The following is a 14,643-nucleotide window of genomic DNA, read 5'->3' as shown; positions in this document are numbered from 1 at the left end:
AATTCTAGTTCAAATAAGTATTTCTAAATATGTGGTGAGTATGTATCAATCATACAATGCATAACAATCATACTGGTTTTTTGTTTTATAGGAAACAGAACTGGAAGACTCTGGTGTTAATACTATGCTGCTGGTACATTTCTTTGGAAAGGAAGGAAAGCAAAAACTTCGCTATTCTGAGTTTTTCAGGTATTTTTTCAGCTAGACAAGCCTAACAGGAACCAGTCTTTTTCCTATCCCCTCTGCTTTGCACCAACACTGGCATTAATCTGATCTCACACTGAGCTGATTCAGAAAATTACAACAAAGTAGAGGTTTTTCATGATTTTGCATGATTGAATTTCCCATTTAGCTCCTAGAGTCTGCTGTCTGCAGGAGCTGAGCACCATAACTCCAGAGCAGCAATGGGCCTGGAGGCTGTGAGGGCTGAGACTCCCGTTCTTGGCGGTTCTGTGGTGGCATACCTTAAAACAATGTGATTCATGAGTATTTTTCTTGACCAAATCATCCAAAAAGTGACTTCTAATCAAATAAAAAATATTTTCTGATCTGAGATACCCCCTTCCCTATTACAGCTAGCATGGTAAGCTGTAGGCAACTTATCCACTTGCTTCAAATTCCAGCTGCTGTTGAAGCTTTACCTGTGCCTTTTCCTTCACCCTTTGAACTACTTTTGCAATGGGACTATGCAGATACCTGTTTGAATCTTGACACACGCCTCCTAGGATGACATCAAGAGAAGATTATCTACATCACTATATTACCTTTTCTGCAAAAATTATCAGTCCTTTACAGACTGCAAAAATAAAGTAGAATAATGTGTTTTACTTCAGTTTATGTTCAGAAATGGAGGATGTGTGTCAGCCCTCTTAAAAATGAACATTGTTGCAATCAGTAGACTATAAAGTGTTCAGCTCCAGTGGCTCTGGTACATACCAGTCTTCAAATAAACAGTCTTTCTCTTTTGAAGACCTCAGCTCAGTAGGAATCTAAGTGAGTAAAATAAGTTTAAGACGTCTGCAGCTCCCTTTCCTGTAAATACCGTAGATCCTCTCAGTGAAACAAAAGGCAGAGAGCACCAGTAAAAGGTTGTGTTTGCATATACAGTGTAAACTGAAAAGCCTCGGGTTTTAGATAAAATCCTACATTGACCCAATGAGGCATGACATTGATGAAACTATGTACCTAGTACATTCAGAACGCATAGGTTAAAGACCTTTGCCCGCCACACAGATAGAGGCCTGTAATCAAAATCAAACTCCCACATCTTGCTCTTAAAATTTGTGGGATAAGTGTAAGGTTTAATGCAGGTAATTTTTCAACAGTGGCAGTTATGTTTCGTAGAGCTGGAATGTGCCTCTTTATCACTGCATAGACACTCCATCTCAGTTGCAACATGACAGTGAAGTTTGTTTAACACGAAGAAAGGTGAATAAAAGGATCGCTGTCTTTTTAACCTCTGTGAAGATATCACCTTTCACATTATTTTATTTGCAAGTAAATCAAGCACATCATTTCTGGCTTCCTATTGTTCAGAGAAAATGTGATTTCTATCTGATGGCCTCTCATAACACTTTACCTTATGCGGGAAGCTATTGTTGGCTGTTTGATCAAAGTGCCACGCTGTTTTTACAAGAGATGACTGATGAGCTGTACAGACATAGATCATTGTCAAAAGCAGAAAATAATGATGGTAAATGCTTTTATCATTTTCCAAGTTCTTGCTTAGAAAGCTTTTCTATTGATCAGTGTAGTACCGAGTAGAAAGTAGAGGTGATTAGGTTTGATTAGGACACACTAAAACTTGTCACATTAGGTAAATACACAGATACTGCTGTGCTGCGGAGTCCTTGAAACTTGAAAAAAAAAAAAAATCAGGAATGCTCTCATTGTGAAATTTCACTGTACTTACATGGGAATTCTGAAAGCTGAGACTAGTGTTCTCATCTCATTACTTACATATATTTTCCTCATGCTTCAGTTTTGGCTTCCTCAAGCTTTTCAGTTTGGCTGGATTAAAAATCCTTTGGTAAGTGTGCAGCCATCTGTATCTACATGTACACCAGTGTTGTCCAACCCTTTTAGCCCACAGTCCAAACATTTAAAAAATGTCAGACAGCCACAGTCAATATACCAAGGCAATTAATTTGTCCTGTTCTCCTTTCTTTGCATTCAAATGACACAAAGAAAATGGAAACTGTCTACATTTCTTCAGGCAAGGTGAGACTGATAGAAGCCAGCTCTTGTGCCTCCCTTCCTACTGCCCTGAACACAGGAGGCACGCTGAGTGTAGGGATGGAAAATGGCTTAAGCATCTATCTCCAGCTTGCTGTATGGTTCTTGGGAAATCATATGTTTGTGATACACACTAGAGTTTTTTATACCAAGTGCAAAGAATGAGACCATGAAACAGAGTATCATTTTGGGCTGCTGGGAGCATGGATGTAAAGAAACAATCTTGTCATAGTTATTTTGTGTCTCTAGTAAAGCTCTTTTTCATTATTCTCCAGAACATAGTGAAAACAGCAGCCAAAGATGCTCCTCTTCATTCTCTGCTGAGCAGCATTGGTGGGACACTCATGTTGTTCTGCAGCTGGAACTGCTTAGAAGCAGTAAAAGCAATGCAAGATGTACATTATCCTATGTGTTTCCTGTAATAACAATATGGTATCAGAGATCTTAAAGCCCAAAGGTAGGACTCAGGGAACACATGTTCACCTGCAGACTTCTAGATCATTTCTTGCTAGTTTCATTGTCCTTAATATAAGGACAATACAGTAATTATTAATAAGAATTTACAACTTCAAAAGCAAGAGCTTGTTTCCCTGGCTAAGGTTAGGAAATGTAAATTTCTGGAGTAAAATTATATTTATATACATCACTACTAAAGGTGTTGCCTTCTACAAAGAAAGTAGATTTAACAGAAAAGACCCTAATCAGGTGAGACTTTATTCTCAGAAGATCTGAACAAGTTTCTATTTCAGATTACCACCACTCATTTTTACACCTCAGCAATAATGTCATCTTCTAATACCAGGACTTGTCTTAGAGAATGTCAGACTTCAAACATGAAGCCAGAAGTTTCCCAGAATTCCAGGCTTTTTATTGTTTTGTATGGATTTACCCCCATTTTTGATAGAGAAATAATTTTTGGTCTTTTCCTTCCAAAACATAATTTTCATTTGTGCTTTAATTTCCAGCTATATTATATGTACTGTTTTTTATTCTGAGTAGAAAACTATTTAGTATTCTAGATATAGCAAGTATTTCTTCCTGACAGACACTATTTTTTCCCCTGAAAAAAGTCCCCATGTCTCCTACTGATCTTATTTAAGTATGTTTAATCCCAAATAAAAGAGAAGGCAGTATTTCACTGCCTAAACTATTTACAACTGCTGTGATTTGTTCCTGTAATCCGTCCCCAAGCAAGCTTAAATCTCTCACAGTCTTCTTGAAGGGGAAAAAAAAGTGCAGAACGTGTGGAAAAAACTCTCTGATAGCTGTATTTTTTCCTGGGATGTCTTACAAAAAAGTACTTCCCAGTATGGTTAAATAATGGGCATCTTTTAATCATATAAGGAAAGTTAACATTTCAAATCCAGTTTATGGCATTTTCTTACCTGATTTGTTGCTTCCAAACTTTTCATAGGTTAATAGAATTTTGCACCAGAAATATTCTTTAATAGTGATCCCTTTTTTATTTCTGCTTTAGCTTGAAGGTCACAAATTGTATAACCATGCACAAATCATGCCTTTTCCCTGCCTACCCTGTTTCTTTTCTTCAGTATTTGAAATTCCTTGGTACATTTCATTTGAGACCTTCTAGTGCAACCAAGATCAGGCAGCGAGGAGGTGGAGACAGCAACAAAATCTGGCTTCATGATATTCCTATCATAACTCAATCTGAATATCTCCCAAATACTTAGGAAAGAGGTTGAGAAAAGTCTATTTCTTCCTTTCCTATATACTTAGCAAAAGAATAGCTTGATTAGTTTCTACACAGTGCTTATAAATGAAAGGGTTGGTTTAGAAATACTTATGATGATAGTAAATCAAAGAGGGGTTTGTCTGTAATTCTGAAAATGGTGAGATTGATTAACTGTCTTAATGCTTGCAAAACTGAATTTATGAGCATAGATCTAAATGTTCTCCGAAGGTTAATGTCAAGCCTTTATGATATTTTCTGTATTGTTGTTTGAGTCAGATAGCAAAAAGGCAACTCTCAGCTGGTTTGCAACAGCCTTTTGGTGCAGAGGGAGTTACCAATTCTTCAAAAGGACTTCAGTGTCCAAAGAGGAGCCAAAGCAGGGTATAAATGCAGGGGTGTTATATCCACCACTATCTCTGTTGTTAAGTTTCCTTCCTACAAATCAGCGCAACAAGAACTGCTCAGATCTGTACTAGAGTGTTAAAGCTCTGCACAGACTGTTCAGGTCAAGAGGTGGAAACATTTCCTTTAATGTGTCATTCTACTATTTTGTGTTCGGTAAAGAATACAATGGTAGCACTTCTCCAGCTGGAGGGGGAATAGCTGCATTCCTGAGGTCTCCCTGCTTTTATTACGTTTTCACTTCTATTTGTGGTGCTTTAACACCATTAAAGCTGAGTTGCCAAAAAGTCTTGAGAGACTCCCTCTTTCTATAGTAGAGCACATTACAAAATGAGGGATAAGTCCTGATAAGGTTTCTGGATGCTGTTGTAGCACGATAAGGAATTTGGCCATTGGCCTTCAATGTGGGTGTTTTAGAGAGTGTGCATAAAATGGGTTATCTTGAAGAAAGTACTGTCTGTTCTCAGCCTTTTCCCCATCTTATAAATTTACAGTTTGCCTTTCATTTTTATTTGGAAACTTAGGGTTTGCTTTTATTTTCAACCAACGTAAGAGTATTCCCAGTGCAATTATTTTTTAATTGTAGAGCAGATCTACAATCAGAATCCTGTTCTTGTAGTTGAATTCTGACTCCCTTCAATGTTCCCAGTCAAGTTCCCACTGACTTTGGGAGAGCAGGAATTTCATTCCTATGCTTGTTTTTCCTAATATCTGGATAAATTTTTGAGGATTTTCCAGCTGAAACTCATTGCACTGTGATCCAAAAGATATAAAAGCAAGTATTCCTAGTGGTGTCTTGACATTTATGTATCCAGTTTTACTTCCTAACCAGAAAGTTATTTTTAATAACTTATAATAACTTTCACTTGAAAAAAAAACTCATTAGGATTTTTAACTCTCACATCTGGGAATAAGAATGACCTAGAATGCTGATGCGATGATTCACAGTATTTTAATTTTTTTAATATGGGGAACTATCACATAAATTTAAAATTGCCCATTTCAGCTGGTACTCTGAGTAGCATTTGATACAGCAGGAAATCTTCCCACTCTGGCTTGCCAGGAGCAAGCCTACAAGTTGAAATGAACTTTGATTAGAAGAGGGTGAAGAACCACGTGTGTGTCAAAAATGCCACAGCCAAAACCTTCACTTTCTGCTCTGGCTTTGCTGCCCCTTTCAGCTGGCTGATGTGTGCAGCTTGGTGGGCCACATGCTCCTTCCTTATCTTGTAGAAGTCATTGATCTTTCAGCTCTCCTGCCTTTATTGGGTCTGGCTAGAGGGCAGGTCACCAAGGCTTTTCTACTTAAGGAAATGCAATATTCAGAAAAGGTGGAAGAGTATGTTTCTGTGTGTCATCACCTGTGGCTACTGACCAGTAAAGCAAATGAGAGTGAGTTAGCTCCCCAAGATAAATAGCTCAAGACCTTAGGTCTGTTGCAAAATGTATCTACCTTTCATAGATTAAAAGCCAAGAAAATAAAACATAGTGTCTTGTTTCCCTATATCCAGGTTTTAGGCGTATTTCTGTAAGTGATGTCATTTTCAGCAGTTTTCTTCCCCCAGACCAGACATTACAAGGCTTAGAAACTACACTCAGAGATACTGTTCAGCACAGTGACTTCCAGCTAAGTACAAGCCACACATCCCAGATGCCACCTACTCCTTACCCGTGATGGCCACTCTCAAAATGCAGCCAAGTGGCCCTAGTCAGTCTCTGCTGGACTGACTCCGTGCCTGGTCCACATGCCAGGTCCATGCTGTTCTCTGCCCCTGCACCTCAGCCTCCCTTCCCAGGACCCAGGGGGACTGTTGCAAGCTGTGGGTGCAGCAGGGCCACTTGTGCCAACACTTGCAGCCGGGCTGGTCTCCCCGGCACATGCTGACTGCGGTGCTGGCCAGAGACAGTGTCCTCGTGAGTTAAAGGAGCTGGGTTTGAAAAGAGAAGAGTGCCAGCTGTGGAAGTCAGCTCTTGCTGGTCTACAAGACAAGGGGCTGCCCGGTCACACTAGTGGCACTAACTGGTCCTCTGGTGTTTCATCTCCTTGTGAGAGGGAGAGTCGGGGGAGTTGAAAGTGCGTCAGGTCTTAAGGTTGACTCTGGAGGAGTATACCTTAAGTGTTTGACTATACTGTGAGAGTCTTGTAACCCCCCTTTACTAGACCAGAAAAATACATGAATAAAATGTGAGAGCATATTGTACCCCCCTCAGTATTACCCTACTTAAACTCTAGCCTGAAACTTAAAATCATAAACTTAAAATCATCTCCGCTATAAGGCTTTCGTTTTACCTGCATGTCCTGAGCTGTGAAGCATTTGTTTGCCCTTCATTTGCACGTGCAGCTCTATCTATTAGAAGAAAAAATTCAAGAGAGAGCTCTTATGCCACAACAGCAGTCTTCAGCTAAGCCCTTACAGACTTCACAGAGCTTCGAGCTACTAATTGTCCAAGTGATCTCATTAAAGAACTAAAGATAGCTGTGTGGACTAAAATGCCTTAATTTCAAGGGAAAGAATTCAAACCCAGTGAGGCCGTGCAAACACTGATGAGCAAATGAGCCTCTGCTGATATTGGCTACACAGACCCTTAGCTGTCCTCTTCTCCAACTAATTGCTTCATCCCAGTGTAGGAGTATTTCATTCTCTCCTGTCAATAATTTCTGCAACTCAATAAAGCAGGGTTCTTTCAAAATACTAAAAGTACTCTGGCAAGCACCACTGTTTTTAAAAAGCCTTTATTTAAAAAACATCACTTGTTTTTGGATTGCCCCATTTCTGAAGTGGAAGTTATCAGATGGATCACACAATATTGTTTTTTGCTTTTTCAAAATTAATATTAGCCAGAATAAATTAATGGGAATTAATGGCCATGTAGACCAAACTGGGGAAACTCAAAGCTCCAACTCTCCTTACAGTTCCAGCTATGTACCTATACTTGCTTCTTGTGATACTTTTCTTCCCAAATGAGTGGGTATCTCTAAAAAACCTTGATGTTCACCCTTTCTTTTTTCAGCCAGTTCTCTTCTTACCTTCCTGCAACATCATTTTCTCTGCTCTTCTGAACTCTGTACATGTGAATTATAATCCTCTCTAATCCATCCTCTAGTGAGTGCAGAACTGATTTGCCAAACCTCTGTATGCAGTTATAATCTTTGAGGCTTTCAGTCATCTTCTCCTGTAGTGATGATTTCAAGTTTCCTCTTTTCTTTCACCTTGGTGATTATTAGGGCCTCATCTTTCTAGGCACTTTCCAACCCTGTCATTCCTCTCCTATTAATATGAAATCTCATAAATCATGTGTCAGGCCTTTAGTTACCATGTCCCTTTTCATCCATTCATTATGCTGCTGCCTTACCAGTTATTTTATCTCCTTATCAGTGCGTTTTTAAACATTGGTAAAAACTAGATGACATTGGCAAGTTCTCCTGGCGGCAGCCACCTGTGCGGGCCGAGAGCGTGCCCTGCTGGTGCCGCTGTGGAAATGCAGCCCTGGGAATTAATCCACACGCGCCGGTAAAATCAAAGCAGCGGTGTTTTAAACAACGGTGTTGGTGCGTCTCCAGTTCAGAGACACTGCCTACTGCATTTAGTAGCCGGGGTAGTGTAGTGATACAGTGATGCGGATATAAACTGTTGGATTATATCTGCTTACACTTACAGGTTCATGGAAAATCTGCAAACGGAAGTCCAAGAAATGGAATTCATAAAGTTTTCAAAGGGTTTGAACGTCATGAGGAAAGAAGACTTTGCGGCATGGTTGCTGTACTTCACTGATGAGGACAACAATGAAATTTACTGGCAGAATGTGAAAGACAGAATTGAGGCGGGAGAGGTTGGTACCCAAAGCTTGCTCTGCTTTGCTTTGCTTCCTTCTTTGTATGTACATATTTTCATTGAATGTGAGTATCTAATAAGGTAACTAGTTAACAAATGAGTTACTGCAGCCCTTGAATTTTATGCAAATAGGGACTGATAATTTGATAGCTGAGAAATCAAGTACTGACAATGAGTAGGCAATCGCACCTAAACACTAACTCCTACCTGATTTAATGAAATAGAATTATTGGGATTTGAATGTATTATTCAATATATATCACCTGAATTCTGTGATACTCTAGAACATCAGCTTGGAAGAATTCAAGACTTTCTGCAAGTTTACGAATAACCTGGAAGACTTTTCCATCGCCATGCAGATGTTTACTGTAGCAAATCGTCCTGTGAAACGGGGTAAGTGCTGTACACCTTTGGTTTGGGTTTTTTTAAAAGAAAAAAAAATGCATTTTTTTATGGAATTAATATTTGGTGGGCTCACGTGAAAAAACGTGAGGGAGATATGAGAAGGTGGCAGGAGAATTACACATTCTTGAGAGAGAGGTGCTTGGATGGAATTTGAACCAAAAAAGGCCAAAACTGTGGGATTTACAACTTCTGACTCTCATCACTAGTTAGTCCAGCCTTCAGGAAGTTTCACTTCTGTAGCCTCTGTGGGTGACTGTTCTAGTGCTTATCTACTCTCATCATGGAGATTTTCCTCTTCTGTGTCAAACCCTTGCTGCAATTTACAGTGATTGTGTCTTACCTCTGTGCACCTTTGAGAAAATGGGGCACTGTCTACTCTATAAACCCTTTGAGGCAGTTGAAGGCTGGAGCAAGATTCCCTTACACTTCTGGTCTTCCCAGCTCCCTCAGCTTCTTTTCTTCCATCATGTGCTTCTGTTCCAGCTGAATTCATGGTTCTCCTCAGTCTGGTTTAACAACATTTTTCTTCTGTGGTGGGAGACAGATTTTATTTGCACAAGGCATACAAAGAGTGGAGAGGAAAGAGGGTGAATTAATGGTGAAATAATAGTCATAAGTGAGATGCAAGAGTTTAACTCAGTTCTCTGTTAAGTATCCCATTTTTAAGTGCCAAAGGATAATGAGGCCATCAGCTGGTGTTGACTCTAAAGGTTTTTCCCTGTAAAAACTCGTTCCTAACCAACAAGCAGTTGTGACTCTGTTTATGCACTGAACCACATTGTGATCAAAAGCAGTCAGATGCTGAGGTAACTCACAGATGTTACATTTCTACATCTCTAATCCTTTCCTGAATCTCACTAAATTCTTTGTCTTGCTGTTTGCATGTGTGTACATGTGTGTATTCACACACATATGAATATTGATCTAGAAATAAGACAGTGATTTAGTCCTTCTTTTTTATTCTAGACTTCTTTTTCTTCTGAGTTCACAACTCATCTTTTCTCCCAGATAAGATGGCCCTTCTTAGTTTGAAGATTATTATACTCCACTGTTGTAGATCTTTCTCCTTTTTTCATTTCTTGTTATATTCCAAAAAAAAGTACATTTCTGTGTCTGGATTTGACTTTAGCATCAAGAAATGAAACAGTTAACATGTTTCAAAAGACAAAATTAAGACTCTACTATAATCATCCAATATGTCATGTCCTTTTCAAATTGTGGTATATCCTCTTGCAAAAGGATTTTCAATTAAATTTTATTTAAAGCAACTGTAAATTCTACATTTATTACGTTAGGAATTGTTGAAAGAGATAAAGATGAGAGCTAAGTTAGGAATGCTATTTCCTTTAGTAAGCTTCAGAACTAATCATATTTATAGCACTATCTATAAAAAGCACTTGTTTCTGAAAGCAGAACCATGTTAATACTATATTTATGACTTCATTGGACAACTTGCTGTAATAATCTACAATACTGCTATACTTTAATAACCTCCAGTCCCTTCTTGAAATTCACACTTTCATGATGCCTTCAGAAATGCAGCCAGTTCATATGTTGGGATTGTGCTTACTGTAATAAACAACAGTCCTTTCACTCTTACAATCTGCTGTTTTACAGCATCCCTATATTTCATCATCTTCCTTGAGTCAAAACTCCAAATTCTGTACACCAAAAGTGGGGATAGTGGGTTATTTCTGTAGGGCACATGGCAGTGTAAAGACAGAGGCAAAAAAGCTGAAGACAAAAGTAGATCTTCAGAGAGATGTGCTGGCTTTTTCTGCCACAAATCCCCATAAACTCTTCAACCATATTTTAAGAGAAGGTAGCCTGCTTCTTTAAAAAACAGAACTGCAGGTATATAAAGCCATGTGCTGTAAGAAGCATGTTGACCATTTGATGGTCTGTGTTTCTACAGAGTTGCTGAGGAGATTTTTGGTTGAGGTGAAGTTTTTATTTTATCTCATAAAATACTGTTCTCTGAGGAGAAGAGTTTTCTTGCAGAATGAATTGGCGTGAAACTGGTTTGAGATAAAATGGTAGGGTTTTTTATGAGATCATAGTAAGGCAAGTTATCCTCCCTATGCACAGGTAGCAGCCAAAAGTATGTAAGTTTTTAGCATGCAGCTATTTCTAGAAAAAAATTATTACTGTTACTTGAGAAGTAGTGCATTTCAAAAGTTTATCATAAAATTAATAAAGGTAGTGTTACAGAAGATGAAGCAAGCTCAAGAACACATGAACTGAGACCTCCTAATAGTTTAGTAGTTCACACATCCCAAGTCATCCACTTAGGATACCCATGAGACATTGTAAATGTATATATTGTAAATTATATGCTTTTAATTTTCTTTACAAGTTCACAGTCAGCTGTGATGTAATATTATGTCTTTACTAGCTGAGTTCAAGAGAGCAGTGAAGGTGGCAACAGGACAAGAACTCTCAGATAATGTTCTGGATACCATCTTCAAGATTTTTGATCTCGATGGAGATGACTGCCTCAGCCACAGCGAGTTTCTTGGAGTCCTGAGGAACCGAATTCATCGAGGTTTGAGGGTAACAAGCTGATTTAATTGTTTTTAAATACCACAGACAATTGCTACAACTATCTTGTAAACACTTGTAGAAAAGAAGTAGACTTAATGAATAGGAAAAAAATATATATTTTAAACTGGATATTCCTTACTGCATATGAATCTGGGAGGAGTGCTGCCACCAAGAACTTGTTATTACACATGTGAACTACGGAAGCAGCAGCACAGCATTACATATTGTATTTACATAATCTGGGAATAGGAGTCTTCTTTGTGTAAATGCTAAACACACTCTAACTTTATTAACAGGTACCGCAACAGCAAGGCATTCAAGGTTACTGGAAGTGTGTGAAAAGAGAAAGCATTAAAGGCGCCAAAGAAGTGTGGAAGCAAACTGGGAAAAGTCCTTTTTGAAGCAGTCCGTTGTTCTTTTGTTATAAGTGTTGTTATTTAGGGGAGTTTGTCTGTCCTGTTTATATAACAGCTGGATCAAAAATACTCCTTTTTTAACCATAGTTAAAGTTTAATCAACCCAGACTCTAATGCAATAATCTTATTATCCAGTTCCAGTGCAATCAGTTTGGTTTACAGAACTATTATCACTTTTGACCTCCATACGGAAGCACTCTTGTTCTAGGGAATAATGCCATTTACTGCTCTGTGGACTCTGACCCTGCACTGTAGGGCACAGAATACACAGGATTTAATAGTGACCCCAGGCAGGAACATCACAGCAGTAGTATCATCTCCTGTTGAAGGAGTGAACGTCATCTCAGTTAGCCACTAGCACAGCAGTTCTCCTTCTCTGGCAAGGGCAGAGGTCCAAAAGGCAAAATCACTGGCACAACACGTTTTAATTCAAGTTATCCTGTATGAAAAAGGAAAATTCACGTGGTTCACTCTCTCATTATTGTGATCTGTTCATGTGCAGGTTCCTGGTGCCTGATCCCACCAGATCCTGTGTGGATGTCTGGTTTGTCTACCTTCATGATGATTAATCATGACAATTAAACTGGAAATACAAGACTGTTGATTCAGGCTTTAAAAGTTGTACGTTGATCAGTGAATGTGCATCGAACTCTCTCAGGCCTCTTCAACAAATACTAAAAATGAGAAGCAAAAATCCTCATTCTATCATAAGCAGTGGTAGCTACAATTTGACTCATAACTATTTTACTCTAATTATATTGTGGAAGATGAACGTGTAACAAATAGTTGCTTTATCTTACTAAAGGTTGTGACAGGGAATGCTGCAGTATCTCAGGAATTCAAGGTTATAATAAACAAGTGTTGGGGGATGAGTCCAATGAAAAAGTGAATACAAGTGTTTATTACTCCAAATGCGAAGTTAGACCTAAGATCTTAAACAGCAAAACAAGGAACAAATCAGAACTAACATTTAGCAATTACAGATGAACATTTTTTAGCTGTAATGTAATGTGCATCTCTGTGTACACAGGTGTGCACGTTACATGTTTTGTTTTTCTTACAGTTTCAGGAGCCGAAAGTCCTAGCTCCAGATCACTCTTCCTGGTTGGCTACTATGTATGGGAGATAGACTTATCTGTAAAGGTTCTTCCTCTTTCCACCTCTCAGTTGTCTGACTTGTCTTGGCTGGAGTGAGAGCTTAATCTTCAAGACAGGTTTGTGATAACAGAGATAATAGACTCAAAAGGTGAACTAGGGAAATGTCTCACGAGAAACAACCAAGAAATCTCACCAGTCAGTGAGGAAGTATCCATTCCTTTTTTGCATATGTTGTTCTCAAAGTTGTAAATAAGCTCAACAGGAGGTGTTTTGTTGTGATTTCTTTGGATTTTGGTGGGGTGAGTCTTGAAAAAAGGGGAAACTTCTATGATAGATAAGACATCAGAGCATGTCCCCTTGGAGGAGGGACAGGAGAGGATGCACTGGGATGCCAAAAAGATCCCACCTAAGGTGTACTGAGATTACAGAGAGTGTGTTTGGTGTGTTGGTAGCTGTCAGGCAGCTTTGTGCTGAGGAGAAGCCCTACAGCGTGAGCCTTGGCATGGTGGTCTCCAAAGGAACGGAGCAAGAAGCCAGCAAAGCACCTCTTCCATCCACGGCCTCAGCTTGGAGCTTTGATTTAAATAGTGTTAAGGGAAAAATGCTTGTATTCCTGTCATCTTTGAACATGAACCCACAACGAGAGCATGCCTATGGGGGCATACTGAGACTGGCTAGAAGATCAGGCACCAGTGACCACAAAGGATCCCTTTTCCCCCAGGAAACAATCCAAATGAAATAAACAATTTAGAAGCGATCCAAATGCTACTGCTACACCTCAGCCTCCTCCTCTCAAACTGAACTCATGCAGGAAAATATCAGATGGCTGGTTTACTTTGTGTGTTTGGAAGCTGCTTGTTGCTTTTGATGATGGGAGCTAAGACTAAGAGGTAGCTAATGGGAGCAAAGCTGGGGCAGGGGCACTGGCACCGCAGCACCGCAGCCAGCCTGTGCGTCACCAAATAATCAAAAATAGCACACAACTGAGAAAGAACTTCAGAGCTCTGTGTGTGTATGTGTGTTCCCCCAAAGTGTGCTTTGTGCCAGCTCTGACTTTAATGTAAGGCTACCTTTTATTTGTTGCTGTTGGTATTTTGGCAAATCGTTATTACTTTGGAATGGAGATTATTTGTCAACATTTTAGTCTGTGTGAAGTTAATAGGTTTATGATGTTTGTTACTGGTTTTGTGGTTTCCTTTGTTTACTAATTACTTGCTTCTTAGAAGTTTTTTCTTTGGCTTTCTTTTGGAAAAATCAACTCATTTAGCTTTAGTGTATCTAGAAGTTTAATTCCTCAATACTCATTTGTGTCTAGGTTTGTGCAATGAGCAGTATGTGCTTTCAGCTGTTACTAAAAATGGGATTTCAAGTTTTATTTTTTATCAAAAGCTTTGGTGTCAAGTTCAGAGGAAAAAGAAAAGAGATATGCTTGTTGTTTAAATTAATTTGATGTCTGTAGTTTTAAAAAAAAAAGAAATTAAAAGATTGATTAAGAATTAAAATAGATTTATGAATCATTTTCAGAAGTTACCCCGAAAGTGCCGCCAGGAAGGAACTTCTTTGAAGGCCAAGGATGACTTGTCCATCAGGCTTGAAGAGGCCTGTGTTTAATTTATAGTTTATTGTTATTTGTCTTAACTAAAATGCTTTATAAAACAGTCTTAAAGGAATTTCTCATTTTTTATATCTTTAATTGAAAGAGCTCTTTATGCAAGTGTTTCGATAAACACTGCCTTTTAAAGAATGCATCACAGTTTTAGCGTTCAGTGTTTTAGTTCCTTTTAGTCACTGTATGGTATTTGCAACCTGTGTGTCACCATTACGCAACACAGTTTTGTTAAAAGTTTATGCCAACTGCCAATCTACTAAACACATCAACTATGACTCTTTTAAAATTAGAAACTTATCCTCTGAACAGAAATATATAGAAAAACTAAATAAAATTAATTTTTCTAAAAAATTTTCCACATGTGGAATAAAGTGAATACATTGCACATTGAAGAAGTCTCAAAAGTTG

General features: G+C 38.7%; 1 protein-coding gene across 1 annotated transcript in view; it reads left to right on the top strand.

Annotated features, from left to right (window-relative positions):
* The window catches only part of MICU2 (mitochondrial calcium uptake 2), a 142,171-nt gene extending 127,875 nt beyond the window's left edge, over nt 1-14,296 (top strand). The window contains exons 8-12 of the mRNA XM_050333174.1: nt 92-189; nt 7,990-8,161; nt 8,448-8,556; nt 10,964-11,121; nt 11,409-14,296. Coding sequence (XP_050189131.1) covers nt 92-189; nt 7,990-8,161; nt 8,448-8,556; nt 10,964-11,121; nt 11,409-11,513 — 642 coding nt within the window. The 3' untranslated portion in view covers nt 11,514-14,296. The remainder of the gene's footprint in view (nt 1-91; nt 190-7,989; nt 8,162-8,447; nt 8,557-10,963; nt 11,122-11,408) is intronic.
* Nucleotides 14,297-14,643: the final 347 nt, after the last annotated feature.

The sequence above is a fragment of the Myiozetetes cayanensis genome, unplaced genomic scaffold, assembly GCF_022539395.1.
Source record: "Myiozetetes cayanensis isolate MyiCay16 unplaced genomic scaffold, myiCay2020 scf5-8, whole genome shotgun sequence".
Taxonomy (NCBI): domain Eukaryota; kingdom Metazoa; phylum Chordata; class Aves; order Passeriformes; family Tyrannidae; genus Myiozetetes; species Myiozetetes cayanensis.
This window is presented reverse-complemented; position numbering and strand designations above follow the sequence as displayed.